The following is a 22,822-nucleotide window of genomic DNA, read 5'->3' on the forward strand; positions in this document are numbered from 1 at the left end:
GTTCTGAAAACATAACATTCTGGTTCAGAAAAATATGAAAAAACACAACTTTCAAATCAATAAGTTCTAATCATAATGGAAGACTGGTTCAGAAAAATATGAAAAAACAACTTTCAAATAAAAAAAGTTCGGAAGACTGGTTCTAAAAAATATGACAACAAAGATACTCCAGATCTTGTTCAGGAGGGTTATCATTTTTAGGGTTAGGTCGGATAACTAAGAAACTGACTACCCTCGTAAATTCAATATTATCTTATAAAAATAAGTAGATGATCAGAGTGGATTAGTACACGAGTTTACGAGGATGAAAATGCGATCACTTGACTCGAATGAGTGCGCGGTGGCTTTGTGATAAATCTTGAGCCTTTTAGGCGAGCAGAGCGAGTTCGAGCACCAGAGCAGAGCACATGGAGCAAAGACTCGATGAGTAATCACAAGAGTCATGGGGATATTTCCCGAGGGCCAGCAGAAAGTCAAACAGAACCACCCCCTCAGACTTCTTTGTCTGCCCTTTGTCTTTTCTCTTTTTTCGGCCATTAGCTCTGATTGTGCTCGCTTTAAATATTTCAAATTGCCTTTTTTCTTTTCACCAGCCGCAAGAGATAAAAAATGAAAAGAGAATGAACGAATGCCATCGGTTGATGCAACAAAGCCCGAGTCTCAATCTACTGCAACAAAGCAATGTGCTTCACGAAGTACCTGCCAACTAGAATTTTCGTTTTTCACAAAACTATTACGAGTCGAGTTCGATAACGAAGTGGATATCTGACTCAAACCTGACATACAAGGTTGTTATAGTATTTTTTCGTTAGGGCTACACTTGAATATGAAGGAAAATAAAAATCTAAATATTCTTTTTTTATAATTGTTTACACACAACACGTTTCGGCTATGATGCAATTATCAAGTTCTTGTTGTGAGTAAGCAATTTAAAAAAATGTACTTAGATTTTCATTTTTATTTATATTCAAGGTTGATATATTATTGAGCAGAAAATTTGAGGAAACAAAAGTGGTAGAGGGAGATACTCCCCTTCACAATCATCCAAATATTATGTATCATCCAAGTAACTGTCGGTCCCGGCTGCCTAAAAAGCAGTCGTTAGGTCATGTCAGAGGCCCTGAAATTGATCAGTTGCAACCTGAAAACTCTGACACCAGAACTGAGCCAGACAGGTCATTCGATATTATTATCAGAGAGAGTCCTTAGAATCATCCAAGTTCAGTATCATACTTCACAGTCAACGAATATGTATTATGTAGCGATGATAAAATTCAATTCATTTTAGTGAGGTATGAGACGTAAACATAACAATGGAAATAAGATACATGACTAGAAGGAGAAGATAGAAAATCTAAAAGTTGATTACGGTAGGTGAAAAGGTTTCAAATTCTATGATTTTGGAGTATTTTTGAAATTACAAAACCATCATAATAAACTCTCCCTATAGTCATCGTACATTATTTTGTAAGTAGTATTAAATTATAGTTATCGTGAAAATCTTGAGAAACGCAAAGAAACCATGGTAAAACGTCAATTTTAGGTATAAGCGTGAACATTACACTGTGGAAAATCAATGTTTAATTAGGGATTCTAATAGATTTTCTGATTTGTAAAGTAAATTCACTTTTCCTTAACAACAGTATTCAACTAATATCATTTGTTCAACTCAAAGAAAAAAATGTTTTCGGAGGTGTTTTGAAATAAAACTATACTGTTGTATTTCAATTTGTACTTTCTCTACAAGACTAAGAATTCACAAGTTCTATTAAAATCACAATTTTTAAACTTTTCAAGTTCTAACTTGACAAGATGGATTTGTAAAATTCAGTACTAAGAGTTTACAAGTTGAATTAAAGTTACAACTTTTGAACTTTCCAAGTTCTAACTTCACAATATGTATTTGTAAACTTTCATATTATTGCAAAATTCTTCTCAGAGAGCTCGATTTTTGAAGTTTTTCCAATTCAGTTACCAGTTTCTCTAGAAAACTGATATTGGAGAAGTTCATTTCTCTCTCACTGAATTGCTTACACATTTTTATCTCTAAATAAGTTTACAAATTTGTGAATTTCTATAGAAATGGTATACCAATATTAAGGCTGTGCAAAGGCTAAAAATAAACTTTCTACTCGTGATATTTTACTAATATTTCGATTTGTATATCATCAAGCTATCAAAATGGAAAAGTTTTCTCAGGAGAACATTTTTTTCTGATCATTACTTTTTGAGATATGAGCGCCTAAAGTTTAAATTTTTGGGACAGAACATTTCAAGGTATATGGGTTTACAGGTCTACAAAAAGGCAAAACCATCGTTGATAGGAACAGATTTAGTAAAATTGATACCTACAAATTGACAATTTGTCCTACCTCACAAATTGATACCTACTAGCAAGTTAGTATACTTTTCAATCGTCCTTTCTAATTTATGATACTTCCACATTCATCTTTATTCAAATAAATGAATAAAAAAATACGTCCCAGAAATCAATAAAAATATTTTTTCTAATATCTTACATGAAGATATATGAATACAAACATATGTAAGACACTAAATATCCTACAATGAAGTACTGTAGATTCGTCACTCCAGTGATAGTTTATTGACATCTTGTCAATTGTTTATGATTGTGTATTCGAATTCGAAGTTATCTACTGAAATCGTTCAAAAACTTTCAACAGAAGGAAGGAACGGTATTGCACTTGTTGAGAGCAGACTTCAAAACGCATTGAGGAAAATGTTAATAAAATATCAATACGTCAAACTGAATCCCAAAATATTTATTAAAAACAAACTTTTCAATAGTGTGATATGTGTGGAGAAATTTTTCTTCATATCATTGATTATTAAAGTAATATTATGCAAAATTATAACAAGAATTGTCGAAATTCATACGTAATATTATACTACGATATTGTCAAACCAACTCAACAAACAAGTCTTTAACATTTTCGTTTGCTTCAAAATAAGACCTTCATTAATTTTCATTAATTAATGACATTAGATAATGGCCGAAACTAGTCGTGTCTAGATAGAAAAGGGTACTAGTAGTTCTATGTAACTAAGTCATTAGAAATATGTCATATTAGGACAGATAAGTTTGAATGCAGAGATGAAATCTTTCATCATAATATAAAGCATATTGACAAATCCCACTTGCAAACATTATGTGAGTTGTTTTTAATGAATGCATTCTTTTTACAAAGAGCTACAGAGATACGTACGAGTAGAAACGATGCTATAGACATTTTTTGAAGAGCGGTAAAGCGTATTAATACGGCCGCAGAAATTGAGAGCTGGGGGCACTAAGGAGCCTCACATCTCGTTGTCAATTCTAGCAAAGAACTCTCTCAATCCCTCTCTCTTTCTCTCTCTCGAATCGGGGGAGAAAGTCCCCAGGGACAATCATCCGCCGACAAACACAGCCAATTTAATTATTCCCTTTTCCACATTTAATAACAGAGTCCTCATCCCTTCCCGCTTCAAAAATTCCTATTATGATGCGGCAACAAAGAAATGCCTAAATGTTCGAAATCTTCAATGCTAAGTTACGAAATTGCTCATTATTTCTATTCACATCGCGAAAGCTGATCTTCAAGCATTGAGAGTGCTTACATGTATACTCTAGTATATATCATGTTCAAATAAAGTGCAAGTTGAAGACTATTCCAGTGTTTGACGTCTTCAGATGGATGTAAAGTAGTTAATACTAGTAAAGCTATACTATTCGAGGAGAATGGGTGACATTCATCTCATCCCGTACTTCAGATTATCCTGTATTTCAACTTTTCGTTATTTGTGTTTATTATCTGAAATCATCAAAACATTTCGAAAACCACTATATTGCCATTCAAGAGCAAAACCCTCCATAAACCTAACCTCCCTAACCTTTAAAACATAATTGAGCCGAACCTTTTAGGTTATGCTCATCCAATATTATAGGCAGGAAAAATTAAAATCTAGCCAATCTGAAATCCTCCCAGGAGAAATCATCACGAAGGGCTCGATAGTTCTGTGTTAATCACAATGTTCCATAAAACCATTACATCAATCTCGAAGCTATATTCTCAATTCAAACGAAACTCCCCTTTAAGGTCCCTTTTCTATATCATCCAAAGACCTTAAAGAGATATAGACCCACAATGCCTATGCCTTCCCAATGATAGCTCTTACTTGAAATTGAAGACCGCCATTGGGGTATTTTAGCATGAGATATTATATCTATATATATTTGTAATACAATAGATCACAAAGGCAGTGGTGGCATTGGTGTGTAATAATCTTATGGGTTGCCCCCTCAATGGCGGATTTCAATTCCAAGTACGACACTAGCGCTGCATGTGAGTCTATGCATCTTCAAGGTCTTTGATATCATCAATCTCTCTAGGCTCATTTCCTAAACCTGGTGGAACTTGGAAAGTGAGCCAAAAACTTAAAAAAAATTTACAGGTCTACAAAAAGTCAAAAGCATCATTCATAAGAACAGTTCTAGTAAAATTGGGTCGTTAGAACAAAAACTAGGATATACAGTGAGGTCCATGGCAGTGTTTGTTTAGCAATGGTATTGCTATCCTTGTCTATCATTCAACTAAGCGGATAGCGCTATCTCTTTCTCACTTTGATCTGTTGCCAGATCGTCTTTTAACAATGTAGAAATAATTAATTAACAAAATATTTCATCTAAATTATGAAAATTCAATATGAAATTATTGGAAAATAAAATTTATTATTTTGAACGAGAATGAACAGTTAATATTACATCAATAAATCTGTATCAGATAAAGTCTATAGAAGGCATTGACAAGACAGATGATCGGCTACGTTGTTCTCCTATCTTTCTCCACTGCAATTATAACGAGGACCTCACTATAGTGACTAACAACTAGCTATTAGTTCCAGCTATACAAATAAGATTGATTATACAGCTGACTCGAATCCTAGCTTTGACTTGGAGATGACTTAGAATTAGCAATCGCTAGCTCTTATTCAATCGACCTATTGATACCTACAAATTCAAAATTTGACAAATTGACCAACCTAACAAATTGATACCTACTAGCAAGTCTACTTTTCAAGCATCCTTTCAAATGGATAATTGTGTTTAATAATCTGTATTAATGAACAGGAAATATCACTGCTATTCATCCCCTCTTATTAGCTAAGAGATGTTTGTCTGTCGTTCTCAGTAAATTTTGGAGATGAGAATTAGAAACCTTGTTTCAATAAATCGATTGTGTACACTGTACAGAGTGGCCGGAGATTACAAATTGAGTTGTTTTATCGAGATGAGAGTTTGTGGTTTGTGACCCATAGGATGTGGGAGCAGTTCCGGAAGAAGATAAAATGCTAACAAGATATGCCGGGAAGAAGCGAAGCATTTAAAATGCAGTTTACTTTCTGGTCGGTTCATTTAATTAGGAGAGCGCGCTGCTTCTTTAATATTGAAACGTCTCTGACATGAGATGACGTGATTGCTGCCGCGAAGGGCCCCGAAGGCAGATGGAATATTGAGAGCAGAGCGCCTTCCACTTTTCCGAGTTCATTCATTCGATCAACTCCCTCCTCACTCACCACTATTTGCACTGTGCTTCTCCCCTCTTCCTCACACCCAACTCCCAACCCTAACAAGTACCCTAGTGCAAAGCTAATCATAAATCATAACCAGAAATGTTCTACTCTTACTGACAGAAATGTTTTAATCGCTCTTAACATTTCAGAATTATTGTTGTGTTGTGTTATGAGCGATAATACAACTAAATTATGTTCGTGAATTACAATGGAGAATCATAACCAGAAATGTTCAAAACACTTCCACATTTCGGCATTATAGTTTTGTTGTGTTAAGAGTAATAATACAACTAAATTATGTTCATGAATTTCAATTGATAATCTTCTTCTTCTTCTTCTTCTTCACTTCAAGGATTAGGTTTGTTAAAGAACCTGTTCCGGCACCCATCTTTTCCTCGGTCTTCCCACGTCTCTTTTCCCAGTAGGTTTAAAGCATTTAGCCTCCAAAGGTATTCGTCCAGGAGGCATTCTATCCAAATGACTGCACCAATTCATTCTGTTTTGAATGATTTTTCCATGTAAAGGTGTAACAGATAAAGCTCTTCTTATCTCCTCATTTCTGATTCTATCTCCTCTAGTGCAGCCAAACACACTTCTTAGAAACCTCATTTCTGCAGCTTGAATCTTGCTGTCTACTCTACGTGTGTGGATCCAATTCTCACTTCCGTAAAGCAGCGTTGGTACAGCGATGGTATTGAAGAATTTGATTCTAGTATCCTGCCTTGTTTTATTTTTGAGGTTTCTATGAATATTGCCACATATTCGTTGGAACTTTGATACTTTGTTATGAATATCTTTATCTGTATCATAGGTTACATCATTGCCAAGATAATTGAAATTTTTCACCTGTTCTATTATCTTCCCATTCAATTCTATCTTGGTTCTGGATGGATATTTACCTTTGAAAGCCATAATTGATTGATAATCAATTAATAATAAAATTCAATTGATAATCATAACAAAAAACGTTCTACTCTGACTACCAAAAATGTTTAAACCACTCAAAACATTTCAGAATTATTGTTATGTTGTGTGATTATGAGTGATAATACAACCAAATTATGTTCATGGATTTCAATCGAAAATCATAACTAAAAACGTTCTACTTTGACTACCAGAAATGTTTAACCACTATCACATTTCGGGTTATTGTTGTGTTATGAGAACAACCAAATTATGTTCAAGAATTTCAATTGAAAAAGATGATGGGGAAAAAAGAGATGTTGGGAGACCAAGGATAAGATGGTCTCGGAATAAACATGAATGTATACAGATAAATTTTTAATTTAAGATCGGAACAGGCAGTCATGCCTATAAAATAATGATGAATTTTTATTGACGCTTTTTAGCAGTGCTTCACTCTGCTACTTCTCTAGGAGAAGTGAAAACAACCTCTTAGTTTAAATACAAGGAAAAAGGAAAAGTAAATCTAGATACCCGCATACCAGTAACAGTGAAAGTGACTGGCACAGTAAAAATATAATTTCTATAAGTTTTGATTGGACTATTCCCACTCAGCACGGCCGAACGAGTATGCATAGTCCTATTAGAGCTTATGGGCATTATATTTTCACTGTACCGGTCACTTTCAATGTAACTGAGATGTGGGAATCCAACTCTAGCATATCTTGGGTTCAAATCCCGTTATTTCCCATCTAACTTTGTAATCTTTGAAATAATCAACCATCCTATACGATTCTAAAAAGAAAATTATTAATCTCTTAACGTTATTTCTTTGTAATTTGTGCAATAATGAGTTATCCTATACGTTTTTAAAAACGGGAACTTGAACATTACGTTTCAACGAAAACAATGTACATTTGATGAGTGTTACTAAGTTCATAATTTCATGTTAACCTTGATGAAAGGAAGATAAATTATTTTCTAAATATGATCACTCTTCATCTCCTCAGTTACCATGCTTCTTTATCTAAAGATAAACTCCTAAAATATATTATTATCCCCAATAAAGATATCTAAATCACTACTCAATTACCATGCTTCTTTATCTAACAATAAACTCCTTAGGGCTGTGCAAAGACTAAAAATAAACTTTCTACTGGTGATATTTCTCAAAGTTTTTCGATTTGTATAATTATCATCAAGTTATCAAAATGAAAAAGTTTTCTCGGGAAAACATTTTTTTGAGCGCCTAAAGTTCAAATTTTTGGGACAGATCATTTCAAATTCGGTAAGAGATAAATCCATGAGATTCAGAGGATAAATTCTTCATGGTATTGTTGATTTAATAAAACAAAAATGTTTTGAAAATATTAATTTTTGAGAAAGTTATTCAATTTACTAAAAATGACCAAAAAAAACTCAAAAAAGTTATTTTTGGTCATTTTTAGTAAATTGAATAACTTTCTCAAAAATTAATATTTTCAAAACATTTTTGTTTTATTAAATCAACAATACCATGAAGAATTTATCCTCTAAATCTCATGGATTTATCTTTTACCGAATTTGAAATGTTGTCCCAAAAATTTGAACTTTAGGCGCTCATATCTCAAAAAGCAATGATCGAAAAAAAATGTTTTTCTGGGAAAACTTTTTATTTTGATAGCTTGATAATATACAAATCGAAAAACTTTGAAAAATATCACCAGTAGAAAGTTTTTTTTTAGCCTTTCCACAGCCTTAAAGATATTATCCCTAATAATTTCTTCAATAATTCCAAATTTTCTTTAATAACTCAATATTAATCATTACAAGTGCTAATTGAGTGGAATATCATTTCTAATAAATTTATTAATTCAAGCCATCCAAATTCAAAATTTATAGTTTCAATGTTTATTTTGGAATAAAATTTATTATCAAAATTAAACACGTGGAATTCTAACCTTATCTTGGACTTTGTTACCTATAATTTTGGAAGAAAAATAGCACAAGGACTACCTTATTATTTTATCTGCCATTGTTATTACATTAGTATTATTTGCGTTTTAAATGAAAATAATAAAATATAATAATAATAAAGATATCTTAATCACTATTTCTCTTTTCAATTAGGTACCATGATCGTGGTGTTCCACATGGATCCGCAGCTAATGTATGCAATCAGAATAAAAATGTATCCGAAACGAGATGTAGGTGTAGGTAGCTATCACTAATAATATGCATAATTGGACAGGAGGGTGACACATGTCCGGCGGTGTGCTCATATGCTCATGTGCTCATGTGCTCATGTGCTGGTGACTCCACAACTCATCTATAAACCAGGAGCTCCAGCAGTCAGTGTCCCTTGCGTTTCGTTGCAAATTGACAGCCCTGCCACTTCAACCAATCAATAAACTTCTTTGAATATCACTGAATATTCCATTCCACTGAACCACATTCAACCACGTTCGATTCAATTTTTACTGAATCTCTGTCAATGTAGAATTGAGGTCTGATTTCTTGATCCATTCTTTATTCTTTTATTTCACCAATCAATAAACTTCTTTGAATATCACTGAATATTCCATCCCACTGAACCACGTTTCATTTAATTTTTACTGAATCTCTGTCAATGTACAATTGAGGTCTGATTTCCTGATCCATTCGTTATTCTTTTATTTCACCAATCAATAAACTTCTTTGAATATCACTGAATATTCATCCATCCCACTGAACCACATTCAACCACGTTTCATTCAATTTTTACTGAATCTCTGTCAATGTAGAATTGAGGTCTGATTTCTTGATCCATTCTTTATTCTTTTATACTTTATTGATTCATACAATAAGTACATCATCAAAAATGATAGAGCGAGAAAATAAGGTAACCTTGTGCTATTCTTCTCCCAAATTTAGATAAGATTACACAAGAAAAAGTAAGGTAACCTTGTGCTATTCCTCTCCCAATTTTAGATGAGGTTACACACAGTCCGCAATTTCATTGCGTTGTTTCATCAAGTTTTCAACACAGAAAATGTGAAATATACTATGCTTTACATTCCTATAAACTACTTGATCTCTCGATGAAATCATTCTAAGCCACCGGAATAGCAGAAAACAACAGGAGCAATAATCCAAACCACTATTGACAAGAAATTTAAGCGATACGAAAGACAGATTCCAGACAAAGAGTAATATACAAGGTCTGACTACAAAATATCCGGCTACAAAACATTTTCTTTCAAATTTATATTTATATTTATCTTTTCTGTTATCATCTTCAAGGTACAAGATACTTCAAGACTTCCATCACACTACAAAGCTGTCGGTTATTTGGGACAAATAAGACTTCTTCTTCTTTTTTTTTCTTTTTTTTTTTCTTCTTCTTCTTCTTCTTCTTCTCTCTTCTTCTTCTTCTTCTTCTTCTTCTCTTCTTCTTCTTCTTCTTCTTCTTCTTCTTCATCATTTCCATGAAATGAAGTTGGGATTTAGATTGATCAATATTCATATCTAAGCTAGAGTTTATACTTGATCATTATACATGGAGAAAATTGAATCATAAACTAGATTAGTACCACCACGAATGAGAAATTATTTGCCATATTCCTTTACCATACATTGAAAACTCAAAGTATCCTTATAACATGTATTTTCTATTCCTACACAAAATGGTTCGAACTTTCAAGTCATTCTGAAATGAAATGAAATGAAGAAGATTTCACTCATCCAAAAACAGTACAATAACAGGAAAATCAGTTTCTTATCATCGAAACATAGAAATTTACAAGATAATTGAAACATTCTAGCACAAGTCTGACTTTGCTGGATGTGCCAAAACAATAAAATTTATTATAATGAAAGAAAAACACATATATCGTCAAATTCTATAGAAAAATTTTAGATTTATCATAATTTACTTTTTTGTCTTATGTATTTTGTATTTTGGCGGAATAAAATTCCTATTCTATTCTCAAATGACATGAAGTTCACTTCAAAACCAGGGAACCATAGGTTGTAGTTCAGAAATGGGTTATAATTCAAATCCTGTTGTGTGAGAATAGATGAATGTTGAAAGGATATTTTGATTTTTAGTTTTTACGTTAATACAAATAGCTCTAGATAAGAAAGTGAACATCCTTACCATACTATGCATTCAGAGAAATATTGGTCTAGTGGTAAGCTATGATATTGGTTTAATTGCAATCGAACTGATGATTGAAACGATCTTCCAAACCAAAGCAAGTTCCGTTTAATCTTCTATAAAGATATCGCAAAATATTTCACTCCAATTGACGATCAGATCAATCCCATCAGTGAACACGGATACATTCCATTTACCTGTTACTGATAACTGTAATTTAATTAGCAAAGACTGTTAATAAATACATGAATCCACTTTTAGGGTAATGGGTCGGTCCCGCAGGTTTGCTTTGCAATTCCCAAACGATTGTACAGCTTACCAACCCCCCCACCAAAACATTCCCTACTGGCTACCCTTTCCAAATAACTGAGCATATCTTTTCAATATGTAATAGCCCATTAACAAATTCATGTTTCCAATATCACTGAAAGGTTTGCGTATAAAAATCAAGTATCGAGAAAATCCCGTTTTTTGAGTTGACTTGGATTAATCCAAAGAGTTTCTACAATATCTAAGTGCACATAATACAAAATATAATATCAACATTTCTCGTCATAGTTTGATTTTTCAAAACTAAAATGAAAGTCTTTCAAGTTTCTTGCAGTCTACCCAACGAGATAATACCAACCACGAATCATCGATACTTCATTTTTCATCTTGAACCATGACAATATTAATACTGAAAAGTAAGTAAAGAACTGCTAAACTTTACCCTGAAAAGATGTCAAGTTCAAATGAAAATGAATCATAAATACTTGATTTTTCAACTCACATCATAACAATTGATAATGTAACAAACTGATAAAGTTCACCCCAGGTTCAAATCAGAATAAATAATTCAATCCCGGTTGCACAAAAGCCGGTTAAATTTTAATTTCAGGAGAACCAATCAGAGAAGGCTTTTTCGAAAAGACGGCTTCTCTGATTGTATCTCGAAGAATTAATCACGATTAAAATTTAAACGACATACGTGCAACCGGCACTAAGACTTCATTTTTCAACTCACACCATGACGATGAATACTGGAAAATATATAAAGAACTGCTGAATTCACCTTGGAAAGATATCTTGGAAATTCAAATTAATCTATCAGAGGATGATATCTACTGTACCATGGACGTACTCTGGAGTTTTGAGATACCATTGCAACTATAATTAAGGCTGTGCAAAGGCTAAAAATAAACTTTCTACTGGTGATATTCTTCAAAGTTTTTCGATATGTATATCATCAAGCTATAAAAATGGAAGAGTTTTCTCAAGAAAACATTTTTTCCGATCATTACTTTTTGAGATATGAGCGCCTAAAGATTGAAATTTACAGACAGAACATTATTCAAAATTCAATCCATGAGGTTCAGAGGATAAATTCTTCACGGTATATTGGTTGACTAAAACAAAAATCTTTTGAAAATATCAATTTTTGCGAAAGTAATTAGATAACCCAAAAATAGCTCAACTAAGAGTTATTTTTGGTCATTTTTAGAAATTGATATTTTCAGAAAATTTTTGTTTTATTTAATCAAAATTATCATGAAGAATTCATCCTCCAATCTCATGGATTTATCCCTTACTGAATTTGAAATGTTCTGTCCCAAAAATTTAAACTTTAGGCGCTCATATCTCGAAAAGTAATGATTGAGAAAACATGTCTCCCTAAGAAAACTATTTCATTTTGATAGCTTGATGATATACGAATTGAAAAACTTTAAAAAATATCACCAGTAGAAAGTTTATTTTTATTTAGCCTACGTACAGCCTTAAAGCTTCGTAAATCGACATCTCATAAACGACGTTTTCGTTTCGAAATTAACTGTTAATTCTTGAAAATATCACGATCTAAGAATTGAAAGTTGGTGAAATTAGCAGGTTCTACTTCAAACCCTAGATTATAGTATTGGTCTTAGAACAATGAAGTACAGTGTGAAGACTGTGTATGTGTTAAACTTCGAATAAGAATCACTTTTTAGCAGTGACGACATTTCGACCAGTTATTGGTCATCTTCAGAGTCCTTGAGTCTCAAGGATTTGTATACGTTTTTCCAACACCAAAACAGCTTTAAAGAAAATAAATTGAAGACAACAAAAAAGGAATTGAAAGAGTCAACAAGACTCAAGAGAATGTTGTTTGAAAACGTGCTAATGGATCGATCTGAGTACTGAACTGTAATTCATTCCTACTTTGAAAAAAAGGTTTGTGGGTGAAAAGCCATTATTTCATGAGAATCATCTTGACACTAATTAAAGTTTTTCGAACAGATGAAAGGCGATAAGCTTCAAGAACTTTATAAATCATTCCAACTTTTAGAAAGAGTTTGTGGGCGAAATATCTCTTTCATAATAATCATCTCTTGATATTTATTCAAGTTTTTCTTAGGGATGAAAGGTGATGAGCTTAATTAGAAGTGATCGGAATCTTCTCAATTAATCCTTTGATCCTTGACATCTAATAACTTTGATTGAGGAAACGCGGTATTATACTTTGAGAATCGAGTTTTAATAATTTCGTCGGGAACATGAAATAACTTAATCAACTGCACAGAAAGGAAAAATAATAATCCGCAATAGGATTAGTCGTGATTGAGGATTTTTTGTCAATCAATGTGGCGGGCGGCAGAAGAAAGAGGCGGAGATGGGATGCGCGCGCAGCGACAAGACCGCCCCCACTGGGAGGCGGCAGTGGAAGGCGGCGATCACAGTTTTAGAATCAGTTGGCGGTGGATCTTGAAGGCGGCATGTACTCGCTGTACCGGGCTTGGTTACTCCGAGAGAGTTCTCCGCCGGACGTAGTCGTATGTGTGGGGGCGGGCTCCCAAACGCACCAGTTCGCCGGTCATCGAGTAGTCCTATCCGCGCACAGCGGTTATCTCAAGTCAATGCTAGCCGATGAATCTGATCGTCGACAACTGATAGTGCCAAACGTTAGCGCCGAAGTTTTCGCGCCTCTACTGACTTTCATGTACACGGGGTACCTGGAGTTGACACCCGATAACATCTATGGGGTTCTGCTAGCTACTCATTTACTCCACATGCCGAGAGCTCTCGATCTCTGTCGGTCATATCTACTTCAACATCAACCACAACCGCCGCCTCCAACCCTCGTCAAACCGATTCCGAGTCGCAAGTCACTTCTGCCAGTGTTGTTTCCGCCGCCTCCAACTGGGGTCTACTGGCCTCCGCCTCCGCCACCTTACCAACCTCTACCAGCTCTACCAGATGAGTATAGATCTGTATTTCCGCTCACCATGTCAGCGGAGCAACAGCCGCCAGCCCAGCCATCTCCACCCGCCATCCCGTCCACATCAGCTGTGGTTGCCAGCACATCAGTGGCCCAACCTCCAGTGTCACCAACTCCGTCACAATCATCGGATTCCTCCAACCAGGTGACCGTCACAGTCACCCCGGGACCCGACGCACGCAAGCAGCGTCTCAACTCAACCCCCACCAACTCAACTGACAGCAAAGTGATCGTGGACATCGCCTGCTGCGATGGACCCGTACGATTTCATCGAGTGCTCAATCAAAACTACGGTCGCGAGTCTCAGGAGGCTGAGCCGGAACAGGACACCGAGTCAACCTCAGCCACCGACAAGTCGGGACCCGTCTTCACGTGTCGCTACTGCGACCACACGTTCAAGAGTCACTACTGCTACCAGAAGCACGCTCGCAGACACATCAACCCCGTCAGCCTCACGCCCGACACGCAGCCAGAGCAACCGCTCACTTCCCCGCCACAAGCCAACCCCAAACAGCAAGTGCGACTGCTCGACATGAACGTCCAGTACTACCCCTGCAAGACGTGCGGCTCCAAGTTCCCCAGCTACTACTTCGTGCACAAACACCGGAAGATGTGTCATCCGAACGAAGAAGCATCCAGCACCGCTACTGCTGTAACATCCGACAACTCACGCTCCTCCTGCGTAGCACCTGCACCCTGAATCTATACGGTATTACCTTCATTCACAAACTTCTATACAAATAATAGTCTGATAAACTGTATATAGCCAGACTGTTTTTGTCTTCTCTTTGTTGAACGTACACTATCGTAGAAACAGTTGCCAAACATATGTGAGAGTAATTATTATTGTAAATAAACGTTATTACGGAATAAATGTTACCCGTCACTCTAACCGGTCTTTCATTGAAAAGCAATACCCAATTCTATTTTTTTCATTTCTTCTAATTTATTCATTCTAACAATAATTACATCATAAAAATGATAGAGAAAGGAGAAATAAGGTAATCTCATGCTATTCCTCTCCCAAATTTGGATAAGGTTACACATAGTTTCAAATATTGGATAATATTCGATTAATATTAGATCGCTTGAGATAAAAATTATTCCTTACAATATGAAATTTTACAAAAAGAAAATTAAGTTCATATGAAATACTATAATTGTTACGAAGTAATGAACCCAACTAATTTCAGTAAATTTCTTCATTCAAAAATAATGTGAGCAGTTCAATTCACTAGATATAATTGAAAAGAAAAAGTACTATGCCAATTACATCTAGATAACTTCATAAGATATGATCAACATGGAACACAAACTTTATCAAGTGCAATATGACATTTACGTACTGCTTCAATTATAACATTTTTATCGAGTGCAATTTGACATTTACGTACTCCTTCAATTATAACATTTATCCTCATTCAAAATATTCTCACGGATTGCCTGTACATTACTATGAATCAAAATAGATTTCTGAAGTATCAAGTACGGTAGTTCAAAAGTGGAAGAATTTTGAGAACATTTAAGTTTTGGAAAGCAATATTTTCCTTCAACTACGGTAGTAGAAGTAGAAAGATATTTTATGACATTTATCTCGAAATTCTTTTTGAACGCTAAACGATAAACCAGCGCCAGAGAACGAAAAAATCAACTGGTACTCCGTTAAATGTAGGCAAACAACTGAAAAAAACGTTAGCCACGAAACCAATTCATAGGAACCTAGAAAATTAAAGGGATTGCATTCAAATTAAATATTTTTTATCTAGTTTGAACAAAATTATAATGAAGACAAAAACCTAGAATTATTTTTTTCGTAAGTTCTATCAAATGATCGAATTCGCAGTCGAATAGTATTCTCGCATACTAAAAAAATACTGTTTCAATATATTTACAGACAGTATTGATCTCTTTTGAAATCTGAACTATACGATAATCTTGATGTACGATAATTTCTAGTTGACGTACTACTAGAGAGCCTAGATTGCGAGCTATCTTCTGCTGTTCCAACATTTAACACATATATCGTTAAATCTTCACAAGTTACTGTTATAATTCAGTTCTCGTAGTATTGAAATAACTGATTCAAAAAACTAGATCAATTAAAATATCCTTGGAATGACTATCAGGGTTATTATTCTTTCCAATAGAAATTTGATGGCGAAAGTTAAATAATACAGTATCAGTTTATAGTTTAATGGGACTAAAGAGTGACAGTCAATAGAGTTATCAAGCGCAATAACACGTGTTGACTTCAATATGGTGCTTCTATGAAGCATTGGCCTGAAGTAGCGTTTTGTATATTTCTAAATCATCAATCATTATGCAATAACTTTAATCGAAATTATTAGTAACAAGATAAAATAAATGATAGATGATCAACAATAGCATAAATGGTGATTGAAAAGTCTGGTATGGTGGACTACTAAATCATCGTTATACTATTATTCATTTATTTGTTTTTGTTATTTATTAATTTTTACAACATCATTTATCATTAAAATTATATTGGGAGAGGAAAAGCAGGTGAACTTTTCAAAATTCAGTTCAAATTTAGAAGAAACCCTCTAGAGTTTAGAGAGGTTTTAGAGGAAAACCTCTGCCAAATTTAGATCAATGTCAAGTCACTTACGTTAGAATGATATTGGGAAAGGAAAAATAGGTGAACCCTTTTAAATGTAGATGAAATATAGAAGAAAACCTCTAAAATTTAGAGGAAAACCTCTTCCAAATTTAGATCAATGTAAACTCTCTTACGTTAGAATGATATTGGGAAAGGAAAAATGGGTGAACCCTTTCAAATTCAGATCAAATATAGAAGAAAACCTCTAAAATTTAGAGTAGTTTTAGAGGAAAACCTCTTCCAAATTTAGATCAATGTCAAGTCTCTTACGTTAGAATGATATTGGGAAAGGAAAAATGGGTGAACCCTTTCAAATTCAGATCAAATATAGAAGATAACTTCTAAAATTTAGAGTAGTTTCAGAGGAAAACCTCTTCCAAATTTAGATCAATGTCAAGTCACTTACGTTAGAATGATATTGGGAAAGGAAAAATGGGTGAACCCTTTCAAATTTAGATCAAATATAGAAGAAAACCTCTAGAATTTAGAGAGGTTATAGAGGAAAACTTCTCCCAAATTTGGATCAATATCTGTTTGAAAACCAAGTCACTTATGTTACATTCATGTTATTGATGAAACGCAATACGGGTTTGTTGAAAATTGATAGTTGAATGCATTTTCAACTATCACGCATTTTCACGGGATTGTTGAAAGATTGATAGTTGAACGCATTTTCAACTATCCCAGGTGGATAGTTGAAAATCCACCTCATTTCTACGATTTCAACGAATATAAAACGTAGAAATTTTAATTCTACGATTAAAATTTATTTCAAACTTTAAAAAAATAAGAAATATTTTTTATATTGAAATCAGTAGGGACGATTAACATGATTGAAAAATATAAGAACCAAATTGAAATTACAAAAGAGTTACTATAGTCTGTGATTGTAGCATTGCTTTTAAGAGTTAACAGTGCTGCCACATTTCATAGAAACCAGAAAGCCTGTGAGCTAATTGTGTGATAGGAAAAGCGTAGAAGAGAGCGTAGGTCTGATAGAATCAGCATGTAAACGGCAACAATGTGCTCCTATTGTTATATTGAATATAACATAACAATGAATATGACAACATTGGCCATAAAGCCCCTTACTGCAAATTGTGCACGGCTATAGTACACACTTTTTTCTATGTATTTCACACGACATGCAGTCAAATATTCAGGTGAATAATCAAAATCTTTTACTTACTGACTGTAGTACATTTGACCGTCTCGACGGTGACAAATAGTCACTATTGAAAATGATCTCGAGGCGGTCTAAAGTACTAGTCAGTAATTAAAAGAATTTTATTATTTACTGAAATATTTGACTGCATGTCGAGTGAAATACATAGAAAAAGTGTGTTAATACATCGCAGTTCGGAATGGTTCAAGAAACCATCGACTATAGTACCCTTATTTCATTTTAGTAAACACGACTGGTTTCGGCTGAATTTGCCATTAATAATTTTGTAATTAAACTTTCAAGTGTCCCTAACTTGATTGAACCAAATTGAATTTACACGAGTAGAGGTGTGTACGGGCTTATGCGCCACAAACACGCGCATTTTACGTTTCATCATCTGATGCTATGCTTATTATAACTGTATCTTACTGTTTCTGTAAAAATACAGATAAATTAGCATAGTATCAGCTGGTAAAGAATGAAATGCGCATGTCTGAACGCACCTTGGAACAACATTGTATATAGTGAGGTCCACGTTATAATGGCAGTGGATAAAGATAGAAGAATAGCGACGCCGATTCCCTGCATTAATTAATTATATTTCTACACTGTCAAAAACATAATTGGCATCGTTGTGGACCTAGAAAAGGATAGTAAAACCGGCTTTGTCGAATGATAGACAAGGATAGCAAAACCACAGTTGATCAAATACTGTCATTATAACGTGGACCTCGCTATAGAATACACGTTCACTGACACTCTATGATAATTATAATTACAATTTATAAATACTGGTTGTCAATATGACGTGGGATGGGACGCTCCCCTTCTGCAACGTTCCGTTCCCCTAAATATAACTGATGCTTCGTTATCTGATCACAATTAATAAATAATGCGAGCAAGCTATTATGGTATGCACCCTAAATTAGCTCGATTGATGAGCTGGATACTCTGATTATTGATTAGGTATACGCAACTGAAATAATAATAACCATATAATGTTTTAGTACAATGTTCGAGGGATCTTGATTATTCTTGCAATAAAATAATTTATTTATTTATTTATCACATTGTGTACACATACTTAACATGAGGAAAGGCACAACAGGCTCATGCCCAAAACTGTCCCATTTCCAATTTATGCTATATACTGTCCAAATCAAAAAGCTGGTTATGTCACTCTCACTTTTCAAAATACGATTTACGCTCTTCAATACTCAGATAAACGAGCAAATTTTGAATCAAATAGATACTATTAGAGTCTAGAATCGAAAAATCTAAAACAGTAACTTGATAATTATTATTCAAAAAGTCTAAATCTTGAATGAAACTAGAAATTTTTAAGCTAAAAACTTCACACTTTACGAAAAACCACAGCTAATGGAATAATGGTAGATCACATTTGTAATTTCAGCTACGTAATGGAGTCAATGATATGTGTTTTGAAAAAGATCTCCCTATAGTGAGGTCCACGTTATAATGGCAGTGGAGAAAGATAGGAGAAAAACGTTGCCGATCCTCTGTCTTGTCAATATCCTTCTATAGACGGTAGCTAATACAGGTTTATTGAGGCAATATTAACGGTTCATTCTCGTTTGAAATAATCAATTATATTTTTACTAAGCAATACATTATATTTTTCTATAATTCCATAATGAATTTTCATAATTAGGATGAAATATTTTGTTAATTAATTATTAATTCTACATTGTGAAAGAGAGAAAGAGATATCACCATCCGCTATATACAGAAACCGGGAGACCTATATTGAGGTCCACGTTATAATGGCAGTGGAGGAAGATAGGAGAACAACGTTGCCGATCCTCTGTCTTCTATAGACGGTAGCTAATACAGGTTTATTAAGGTAATATTAACGGTTCATTCTCGTTTGAAATAATCAATTATATTTTACTAAGCAATACATCATATTTTTCGATAATTTCATAATGGATTTTCGTAATATTTTGTTAATTAGGTATTAATTCTACATTGTGAAAAGACGATCTGGAAGCAAAGCGAGAAAGAGATAGCGCTATCCGCTTTATTGAATAATAGACAAGAATAGCAATACCATTATAACGTGGACCTCACTATAGTTTCAAGTATGAAGAAAATAGTGAATAAGGAATCAATAGATCAACTCAATCAATCAATTCAAAATTCAGAAGAAAACCTCAAGAATTTAGAGAGGGTTTAGAGGAAACCCTCTCCCAAATTTTGATTAATATCAAAAGTTCTAAAGTCAAGTCACTCATGTAAAAAACTGAGACTAAAAATACAGATCGTCAGATTTGGTTTGAATGATACAATATATTGTAATATTGTACAAACAATATTTAGAATGTGATCGATCTATAAAATATTTGGTTATTTGGGACTAGTTTTATGTGCATTAAGAAGTTTGCATCATAGCACTCTGAATATTTATTGAAAATAATATTTTGTTCCATATGAACAAGGTCCCGAACAAGTCTAGAAAATGTTTCTCAGCTTTCTAGGGATTTAGTGAGGGGGGTAAGTAGGCCTAGAGTCAGTATTAATGAAGCCGAAATTGACCACAACTTTTTCGATTTTGATTCAAGATTTAACCTTTCCTTTTAGGGTACTGTAAATTTTGTAAATAGAGTAGTTGAAATGCATTAATCATTTACGGAGACAGTTCATTAATTTGGAGTTCACATTGGAGACAGTTCGCATTATGAGCCGACAAGAATATGTATGTAGTGGAGAGGAGTTATAACAGCACAACTTTAGGAGAGACAATGGGCCATATGAATAAAGTTGAGCATTTGCTTATACTTCTAAAATATGGAGCATTTGTTTCATTTTCTATGAATAAACGTGAGCAAAACCTTATGCTCATGCTCATCAAAAAAATAGTTTGAGCATTTGCTCAAAAGTAAAAGCTTAAACTCAAAATTGTATGAATAAAACCTTTTGCTCATGCTCATCAAAAAAATAGTTTGAGCATTTGCTCAAAAGTAAAAGCTTAAACTCAAAATTGTATGAATAAACTAGAGCATTTGCTCAACTTTTGAAGCAAATGCTTCAAAAAGGCGAGTCTAGTCTAGAGCAGCTTATCACCTTTTGCTCTTAGTAAAATGGCTCAACTAATTCGTATGAGGAAGAGGAAACTAACTATACCAGATACAATCACAACCAATAGTTGAGAATTTTAAAACTCTTTTTAAGAGTTTAAATATCACCATCATTCCTACAAAATAATAAATACAAAAGAAAGCTGATATAAAGATAGCAATCACAAAATAGGAAATAGGCATTTAAGAAGATGAGAGTGTAGACGATTATAAGAAGGCTATCGATATTATAAGATTATGCTGAAGATTATTATAGAGATGACATTTTTTCAAGCTATTATTTCAAAATTCTTAACTCAATTCATAAAAATAGAAAACAGAGCTGAAGACGCGAACACAACGGTGTCTCCCTACTTGCATATTTTAGCGCTTACGTGAGCTATAAAAACAAAGTAAGGCCACAAAGGCGAATCAGCTGATGAAAAACCTTTAAAATACGTGAGCATTTGCTCCAGAGTTCAGGAGCATAAGGTAAGAGTATAAGGTAAAGCTTATTCATATAAAAATGAGCAAATGCTTTTGATTCTACCTAATGCTTATGAGCAAAACCTTATGCTCCATGCTCATGAGCATATGCTTTGGTTTTATTCATATGGGCATTTGTCAAGTCTAACTCACATACGAGCACAACATTCATACATTCTTACAGGGGGTGTTCTTGGTTTATCTTATTTTTGCCATTCGATTCATACTTGAGACGAGGGTGATCTACATCACCCATTTATAAAGGGGACATTGTTCAAACCACGCTATGAACTATTGTGAATTCTAAACATTAATTCTCGTCTACACACATAAGCGATCAATTTTCATAAAGAGAAATTCATTGAAACACATTACACAAATCATAACACTCCAAACCGATTCTTCATTTTAAAGAATACACAGTTATGTCCGTGATTAGTTTGTAATGTATAATAATGTTGCCGCTGTATTAGGCTCAATTCTGGGTCCCTTACTGTTTCTGTTGTATGTGAACCAATTACCAAAAGAGTTAAAAGATCACAGAGCTCTGTTGTTTGCTGATGACACATCGCTTATCTTTAACAATTATTTATTAGATAGTCTAGAAATAAATGCTTTTACTGGAGTACAGTCAATTGTCCAATTCTTGAAGCAAAGGCAATTAACAATAAATAGTAAGAAATGTCAATTCCTACAATTCAAAAGTAAATATAATTCAGTGGAGGATAGAGAAATAAATGTGTTTGTAGAGGAAAATGAATTAGACCAAGAAGAGAAAGTAGCATTCTTGGGAATTTTATTGGACAGGAAATTAACATGGCATCCTTACATTGAGAGGATATGTAATAAGATATCATCTGGGGTATTTGTCCTGCGGCAGCTTGCTAGGCTGAATGATAAAAAACTACTGTTAACTGCTTATTACCATGCTGCTGCTGTTAACCATGGACTTATACTATCTCATATTAGGTATGCTATTTTAGTATGGGGTAATTCATCTCAACAAAATATGGACAGAGTGTTTAAGATTCAAAAGAAGGCACTCAGATGTATAGAGAAAGTGAATAGGTTAGACTCTTGTAGGCCTTTATTTAAAAAGCTTGGTCTATTAACTGTGCCATCTTTGTATGTATATGAAGTTGTAATGCATGTGAAAACGAGTGGTGTGATCCAGAATTCAGATGTTCATGAGTATAATACGCGAAACAGAGCAGATTATCATATAATGGGTCACAATAGTAGGTTATTTGAACAAAAACCAGATTATATTGGTAGGAAATTTTATAACAAGCTACCTCAAATCTTTGAAAAGTAATGATGATTTGAAGATTTTCAAAAAACAAATGAAAAAATATTTAGTTGATAAAGCTTTTTATAGTGTACAAGAATTCCTTTCAAACCTAAACTAGGTTGAACTACTTAGTGTTAGAATTATTATGTAATAACATGACTTGTCTTATACTCCATGACTGGAGTCTTTAGGACGTAATCTAAAAAAAAAAAAAAAAAATGAATGAATCATCAATCAATATTCATTAATAGTCAAGTCGATTCTTTCACTTGTAATCTGCAAAATATGGGTTATTATAATGAGATTCAATTTAAAAAGTCAGTATCTGATAAGCATTAGTTCACTATCCTTGTATCT

At 33.9% G+C, this 22,822-nt stretch overlaps 2 protein-coding genes across 2 annotated transcripts in view; one reads left to right on the top strand and one right to left on the bottom strand.

Moving 5' to 3' along the window:
- Positions 1–22,822, bottom strand: part of LOC111058670 — a 123,393-nt gene that overhangs the window by 69,792 nt on the left and 30,779 nt on the right. The window lies entirely within an intron of this gene.
- Positions 13,304–14,712, top strand: LOC111058558 (telomere zinc finger-associated protein). The gene has a single exon (XM_022346101.2). It carries the CDS (start codon positions 13,324–13,326, stop codon positions 14,524–14,526), a length of 1,203 nt encoding a protein of 400 aa, XP_022201793.2. The 5' UTR covers positions 13,304–13,323; the 3' UTR covers positions 14,527–14,712.

This window comes from Nilaparvata lugens, chromosome X (assembly GCF_014356525.2).
Source record: "Nilaparvata lugens isolate BPH chromosome X, ASM1435652v1, whole genome shotgun sequence".
Classification (NCBI taxonomy): Eukaryota; Metazoa; Arthropoda; class Insecta; order Hemiptera; family Delphacidae; genus Nilaparvata; species Nilaparvata lugens.

What these genes read in the sequence shown, in the direction of transcription:
- LOC111058558 (XM_022346101.2), top strand. Translation starts at nt 13,324, where the DNA reads ATGTACTCGCTGTACCGGGCTTGGTTACTCCGAGAGAGTTCTCCGCCG.